The sequence below is a fragment of the Macrotis lagotis genome, chromosome X (assembly GCF_037893015.1).
Source record: "Macrotis lagotis isolate mMagLag1 chromosome X, bilby.v1.9.chrom.fasta, whole genome shotgun sequence".
NCBI classification, from domain to species: Eukaryota; Metazoa; Chordata; class Mammalia; order Peramelemorphia; family Peramelidae; genus Macrotis; species Macrotis lagotis.
Window position 1 is genome coordinate 651997949 of NC_133666.1, and position 7859 is coordinate 652005807.

A 7859-nucleotide genomic window follows, 5' to 3' on the forward strand; every position below is an offset into this window, starting at 1 on the left:
CAAAAATCTCATCATGAATCTTTCCAGAATATGGTGGGACCTTGGGCTCTGATTCACCCTATCACTGGTACAATCAGCCTCCAAACTTCCCTGAGGATGGGGAGGGGCTTAGAGAAGAGGGTGCCAAAATTGCAGAAAGGGAAAGGTTGTGGAGTGAAGGTGGGGTAGCTAGAGTTCTCCTGATTTTCCCCAGAATCTTTTGAGACTGCAAATTACTTCCCTGTGACTCAGGGAAGATTGGGGGTGGGGGAAAGATATGGAGGGCCAGGAGCCTCTCCCAGGGAGCCAGCCAATATTTCCTTTGAGCTGTGTCCTTGGAACCTGGGATGCAATCCCTCCTCACCTCAGTTTATTGAAATCTGTGCCTTCCTACAAGATTCAATTCAAATGTCCCATCCTGTCCGCCCATTCCCACTCCAAGACGACTAGCACCCTCCCTCCCCAAACTTTGCTTTGTATGCACTCATTTTCTTTAGATATATTGCTGTATTCATATTTCGCTGCAGATTAGACTATAAGCTGCTTGAGAACAGGGACTATTTTTGTTTTGAATGTGTATCCCTTCAGTAAGCAGAGTAGAGGGAGTGATGCAGGCCTCACCCAGTCTGTTAACCCCTTTCCTTCTACAGTACATCCCAGTGGGTATAGAGGGATGACCTGACAGCTTAGAAAATTTGACTGTATGGGGAGAAGCTTGACCAACTTCTGGTGAAGCACAGGGAAGATCCTCCAACCTGACACCAGAGATCAAACCTTCCATGCCAGCCATCCAAGAAAAGGAGTAATCAACCATTCCTATAAGCTAGTGGTCAGGACCCTGGACAGGGAGGCAGGAGCCCCTCATTCTCCTTGGATAACAAATGGAAGGGTTGGTTGGTTAAGGACCCTTCCACCTCTGACAGTCTGCTTTGATTTTTCTCTTCAAAAGCTTGAGCTGAACAATGTGAGAAAGGGGGCTAGTGGGGAAAGGGAGTAGGAGCACAGGTTGATTACATCCTTGTCTCCTGGCTCAGGGAAACAGCCACAGAAACGCAGTTGTTTTGGAAATACCTTTATTGCACTAAAAACAAGTTTATAAACACACGTACACACACATTCATAGGTGGGCGGGTAGAGATCACTTTAAAAGTTATCAGGAAAGTTGAAACATCAAAACAGAACTGCAAGAGAGAAAGAGAAGATGATTTTTTTTTTTTTGCCCATTTGGCAGGTGTGGGTAAAAGACAGACTCATTAGGAAGCAGAGGAGATGAAAGGTACCTAGAGACCCAGAGTCCCTACTGGAATGAGGTGTTGATTTCCAAGCACCAACGGGGTCAGGCAAGGCACCCTTCAAGTGCTCCCTATATACTGGTTGCTCTGTGTGGGAAGTGGAGTTCAGGAATGGATGACCTATAGACCCTAAGTTTAGCCCCTTTTAGCAGATTTTTTTCCTTCCCGACTCTAGCACTCCCCACATCCTCTGTGGGCTTCTTCCAGCCACCACTGGGAGGATTAGGATCAGTTACTAATCCCAGTCATACAACAGGGGAGAAATAATGAACCCTGCACATAGATCTAGGAGGCATGGTCTCTAGTTATCTGCTGCCAGAATTACCACATGTATTTTAGGCAAATCACTTCCCCCCTCAGCCTCAGTTTCCCTATCACTGAAATTGTAGGGCTTAGATAGAGTCAATGGTCAGATCTCTTCTGGCTCTGACGTTTTAAGATTCTGGGAGCCAGGAACCTTCACCCCCAGTGAGTGAATATGTATGTATGTGGGGGGTATTGGCTGCCCTGAGTTCCTCCCCAACTAGGAAGTGGAGGCAAAGGCCATCTGTAGGAGGGGTTGGTCAGGCTTGCCCATCAAGCAAGGAACAACTGTTTGCTGGTCCCCACTGCCCTGCCTGTGGAGTTTGGTGAAAGGGACACCTTGTGCTCATGCCCTAGTAGAGAGCTCTGGGGATTGCTGACTAGTCACCCAAAGGGGTGCCAAGAGAATTAGGAGCTGGGAAGGAGTGCCAGGCCCCCATCCCAAAAGGGACCTGAGTGATCCTGGCAACTATCCCGCACTGCTTCCAGGCCTTGGCTGAGTTGGGGATTCCCTCTGTCTGCCCCCAGGGACTAGCCAAGACTTCTTAAAGGCCACAGAACTACCAAAAAAAATTAAAAATCATAGTACCCACCCGGACTGTGTCCAAAACATATTTACACACGCAGAATAAAACATGGGTAGACGTCAATCACTCTCCAAGTATAAATAGCTGTGCACAGCAAGGCCTACGGCTGCCATCTGCTGTGTGCAAGAGGATGGGGAGCCAAGCTTGGGCCCTGGAGGCCAGGCATGGTGGGGGGGGGCTCCGTGGTGCTTTCTCAGGCAGAAGCCAGAAATCATGCAGGGAAACAAGGGACAGAGGACATGGATACCATGGAGTTGGAAATAATAGGAAGGCAGGAGGCTGGCCAGGAGTGCCTGGGACTCAATAGGTCCCTGGTTGGGGAATGGAGGGTTTAAATACTGACAAAGCAACCCCCAGGCACTCCCCAGGCAAAAGAGAGGAGGGAGGACAGACTGGGGGGGGGGTTGGAGTGGAAATAGGCAAATATGATGATTGTCTCCATCCCCCAGGGATGAGGTGGAAACAATCCTTCAATCTTTTCTCCCAAGGCCTTTCTCCAAGCTGAGTTCAGTACTAGTGTGCCATGGAGAGCACCCCCATCTAGACCCCAGTGTTCTACTCCTGATTCTGACTTTCTTTTGTTGTGTTTCTCAGAGAACAATTCATTCTCTTTTGAGCTGCAGTTTCTTCATCTGTAGAACCAAGGGGTTGGACTAGATGGTCCCAACTAAGTTCTAAGACTTCTCTAGCTCTAGAGCCCAACCTGATTCTGATCATTCCCAGAAATCATTCCTTGAATCCCCTAGGTTAGGGAGTAGAGCCACGAAGGGCTTCTGGAGATGGGTGGCTTCACACGCAAGTCCACTTGATCTGAGGCAGTTAGCTCCATGTTCCTTGGAAAGCAGAGCTGGGGTCAATCAGGGTGGAAAGTAACAGCCAGGCCTTTGACATCCCAAGAAAGAATTCCACGCCCTTCCCATTGGGGGTGCTTCTTCCCACACAGCTCCAGGACCTTCCATTAGCCCCCCAATCCCCTGCAAGTTCCCTAAATGCTTTCCTCCCTGACTTGATTACCCCAATTGCAGCAAATCTTCACATCAGTTTAGAACTATGCAGAAAGGGAAAGTAGAAAGAAAGTACAAGGAAGGTCTAGTCTTAGGATTATAAAGGAGGGCAGAAAAATGAGAGGTTATTCCCTCTTTGGGGGGGAATAGCCTAGTCTGGTTTTTGCTTACTTGCCTCCTGCCATCTATTGCCTCCTTGAGCTAGAGGGAGGAGAGTCCCCTGGACTGGATCTAGGACATGGGCTTTAGACCCATTTGGACCTATTGGAGCAGACCTTGGAGAATGATCTAGTTCAATGTTTTCCTCTTACAGATGAGCGAACTGGGGTCATAGAGAAGAGACTTGCTCGAGAACTAGTGAGCAAGAGGTGAAGTTGGGACTTGAGGCTAGACCATCCTTGCCTCCAAATCCAGGGCTCACCTCACCCTTCAGCATATTCTCAGCTCCCTCCCCTCCACACCCCAACATAGATTAGTGAAAATGACACTAATTTTTTAGAGTGATGAGGGACTGAAGCACAGCCAGGTGCCCCATTGTGTGCGGGGCTCCATGTGAGGGTCATTTTTGTCCCTCCTGGGACCCCCTGCATCCCTTACCCTGGACACGCGGTTTTCCCACATTCCCTGGGTAGCAGGTGGGGCAGGTGGGGCAGAAAGGTGGAAGGAACTAAGAGGAGCACCTAGGGCAGGAATGGGTCAGAGAGGGGTTTCCCACCTCCTCCTCTGAGATGGTGGGGGCTGGGCTGGGGAGAGCCTTCACAAGAAAGGCAGCAGTGTTGTGAGGGGCACCTCCTTCTCTCCCAGCAAGGTATCCCTCTTTAGGCTGCCTCCTTTGTTCACTACTTTGAGCTTGAGAGCCAGCTTGCGGGCACTAGAGGGGCACAGGCCATCAAAGAAGAAGTCCTCATTGAAGATGGGGTGCCAAGTGTTCTTGATAATGGTGCTCCTCTGCTTCTGTAGCTTTCCAGGTGTCAAACAGAGGCCCACACAGCAGTTGATGCTTCGAGTGTCGAAGAAACGGTCATAGAGGCCCTCAGCAGCCAGCAACCTCACCCGGAGGCGGGCATGGGCTGGATCATACTCAGCCATTAGGCGAAGGCTCCCACGTTTGCCCAGGCGCACTGTGTGCTCACCCCGAGGGGTTGAGGTGGGCTCACCACTGGTCTCTGGACCTGTTGGGGTGACACGGCGGGCACGGCGGCGGGCGCTGGGACTGACATCAGCAGAGCTGTCATCCGTGGACAAGGAGCTGTGGCGGCCCACAGAGTGCCTCAGTTGGCTCACCTTGGCCTGCCCATCCTGGGCAAAAACCTTGAGCAGAGACACAGAGCGTGAAAGCAGGGGTGACCCAAAGGGAGATGACTCAGCTGATGAGCCTGTGTCACTCTCTCCTCCGCTGAAGTATCGGTAAGGGCTCATCAGGGCCTCGGCCCGGGAAGTGCCCTCACCATTGGCCTTGGCCCCAGATCTCCGAAGGGCACCAGGGGATCCAGCCTGGGCTAGGCCTGTATGCTCACTATGGAAGAGGGATTCCTTACGTCTGGTGTGGGGGCTCTCCATCAATGTGGCAAACCCATAGGATGTCTGGGCCTTGGGTACATAGGGCAAGGACATGGCAGTCTGGGCTTGGGGATCGGCATTGGTGGCCACGGCCTCCTCCTCTTCCTCCGGTTGCCAGTCCTCAGCACTCTCAATCTGGATTACGTGTCGGCTGGCTGCCTTCAACAGGTTCTTACTCTCAGCTGCCAACTTGGCAGGCAAACGGGGGCTTCGTTGGGCCTTTCGGGTTCCGCTGCTGCCAGAGGCCAAGTTTTGTTCAGAGGTTGATGATCCTAAGTGTGGGGAGCCAGAGCCGGAGCCAGAGCCAGAGCCAGAACCTGAAGCTGTAGCTGCACCCTCCACTTCGCCTGGTGCTGAGGTGAGCTTTGGAGGAATGAAGAAGTCAGGGATCTTATCTGGGGTGAGCACGTTACTGTAGAGGGGCCCTTTAGAAGCCCGATCCCCATCTGCACCCCGGGAGGCACCATTCTCCCCAGACCCTCTCAGTCGATCCAATAGCCACATGTTGGTTTTCTTCATGAGGACGGCAGAGGTGAGGTGAAGAAAGGAGGGACTGAGGGTGGAGGGGAGTGATAGAATGAGGGGGCTGCACCAGAAATTGCTGTAAGATCAAACAAATAGAGGCCAGAGAAGTCAGAATGGGATGCAGGAACAGCAAGAGGAACAGACCAAGAGTCCCTAGTGTGGTAACATAGTGGTAGTATAAGGGGCAGTTAGGTAGGGCAGTGAATAGAGTACTGGCCCTGGAGTCGGGAGGACCTGAGTTCAAATAGGACCTCAGACACTTAATAATTGTCTAGCTGTGTGACCTTGGGCAAGTCACTTAACTCTATTGCCTTAAATAAATAAAATTAAAACAAACAAACAAAAAAAAAACTAAAACAAAACCATAGTGGTAGTATGCTGAACTTGGACTCGGGCAGATCTGGGTTCAAATCCTGCTTTGTCACTTGCTTCACGGGCCTCTGGGCAAGTCACTTAATGGCTCTAAACCTCAACGACCTCATCTATAAGATAGAGATCAACCAGATTCTAGCTCTCAATCTATGATACCATCATTCCCTTTGGAATCAGAAAGGGATGTCTGGGAGCCATCAAGTCTGGGAACAGGTGGTTTCCCCTTTCTTCCCCTTCGGGCCACTTGAAGATCTCTCTTCTCCTGCCTTCTTTCCCCAGCCTCATTCCCTGCCTTGGTATGATAGGATCCTGGGGGAAGAAGAGACTCTCTCCTCTCTATACACCCATAACCACACAAACGCAGACACTCTCAGACAAACACATACACCCCTTCCAGCAATTAGGGAAATGCCTCATAAAATCTTTGGACTTCATTGCTAGGAAAGCCCTCTGCCCACTGTGAGCAGGAGGAACGCTGGGCTTTGGGCGTCCTCAGGCATCCCAGGGTTTGGAGGATACTGATGGAGAGGAGGAAGAGCTAAAGAGACAAAGAAGTCATGGCTGCTAGGTCTGTCTCCCCGGTTTGGCAAGTCCAGAGGAATACTTCCAAGGAAGAGAGATGCCAAGTTCCTCCCCTGATAAACCTCCCCCCCACACACACACACCCCAGAGATTTCCAGTCACTGTGCTCACCTCAATGGGAAAGGAGGCTTATGGGGTCCCTTACTTTGTGACCAGAGGATAGGACCCCAGTTGGTTCTGGGATCTCAAAAGCATCAAGTTCCCATCTCTAAAGTTCTTTTGGCCTATAACCGGGGAAGGCATGAGAGACCCTGGAGGAGAACAACATCCCTGCTCTGCCCTTCGCCTAGACGGGCATCTCAAAGCACACTTTTAATGCTCTAAGCTCAAAACCCTGGGGAAGGGACCCGAGGGCCCGCTATGTCCCAGATGGCCGTTGGATGGGTGGCAAAGCCCATTTGGGATTGGCCTCTTAGCCCAAGGCACTGTTCTGCTCTAGCATCTCCAACACTCCGAGGGGACTATATGTTGACATCCCTAGGTACCCAGATCCTGGGGAGGGCACCGTTGCCGCTGACTTTAGAGCTGGAAGCACAAGCATCCCTAGGGATGAGCTTCAGGGCCCTTGGGGTCCCTCTCTGCGCCAGAGGGACGGGAAAGATCCCCGCAGAGCCGGCCGGCCCTGCTCCCTCGCGCGCACTTCCCGGGATCTCAAAGCACTCTTCTAAATCTGGAATCGCACCTCCCTAAGGGAAGGGGGGCTGGGAGGGGCCGGCCAAGGAGCCGGGGAGCAGCCAGGCCCCGAGCTTCTCCCCCCTCCCCCCACACCGTACAGGGTAAGTTTCCACCTGTAGCTCCCTCCCTCTCTCTGGTCCCGGGAGACGGGAGCCAGTTGTCCCATCGCAGCCGCTTCTGGCCTCCCGAATAGAGCCTGAGGAAGATTGGGGGGCGGTGGGGTGCAGGAGGATGCTGCCCCCCCGACTCCCTGGGGAGCCGCTACCTGCCTACCTGCTCAGAGGGAGAGGGATGTCCCAGCCCGGCAGGGGCCGAGGATGCAGGGAGAAGCCGGAGGGAGGGAAGAGCGGCTCCTGGGCTGGCCCTGACGGGTCGGCGACCGGCCTGGCAGGGGCTTATATACGGGAGGCGGCGGCAGCGCAGTCGGACTCATTCACCGCGGCCGCAGGAAGCCGCCCAGCCCGGCTGCCGCCGCCGTAATACTCCGAGTAGCGCCGCCCCTGGATCCCCCCCACCCCAACCCCGGGCTCCCACCCCCAGCCCAAGCCCAGGGGGCCCCCACAAGGCCGGGCAGTGGGGATAAGAATAGAGGAGGGGGCTCTAGACCAGTGCCCCCACCCCACCCCCACATTCACGGTACCTCCAAAAAGGAGCCTTGGGAGCACGGGGGGGGGGGTGTAGAATGTGGGGGGGCGCAGTGGGCCAGAGAGATGAACTGAAGTGGGCTTGGTGAGGGCGCCCTGGTCACTGGAGCTAATCGGAGACTGCGGCACCACACTTCTCTCCCAAGACCAGGCCTCCTCCCGAGACCTCAGGAGTGGGGGGCGGTGGCCAATGATCCTGGGGTGCCCTTCTCAGCGAGCGCCACCGTGGCCTGAACCACTGAGCCTTTGTTTCTGCCCGCCAGAGAGAGATCAAAAGCATCCTAATGGAATTATTGGCTGGCATAGATGGAAGCGCGCTTAGAGATCCCATAACCA

At 53.4% G+C, this 7859-nt stretch overlaps 1 protein-coding gene across 1 annotated transcript; it reads right to left on the minus strand.

Annotated features, from left to right (window-relative positions):
• Positions 1–1056: 1056 nt before the first annotated feature.
• C2CD4C (C2 calcium dependent domain containing 4C) lies at positions 1057–7232 on the minus strand. Its single transcript, XM_074204924.1, has 2 exons — positions 7153–7232; positions 1057–5326 (listed from the first exon to the last, which is right to left on the minus strand). The coding sequence occupies exon 2, from the start codon at positions 5242–5244 to the stop codon at positions 3922–3924; it is 1323 nt and encodes a 440-aa protein (XP_074061025.1). The 5' UTR covers positions 5245–5326; positions 7153–7232; the 3' UTR covers positions 1057–3921.
• Between the last annotated feature and the right edge of the window lie 627 nt (positions 7233–7859).

What these genes read in the sequence shown, in the direction of transcription:
- C2CD4C (XM_074204924.1), bottom strand. Translation starts at nt 5,244, where the DNA reads ATGAAGAAAACCAACATGTGGCTATTGGATCGACTGAGAGGGTCTGGG.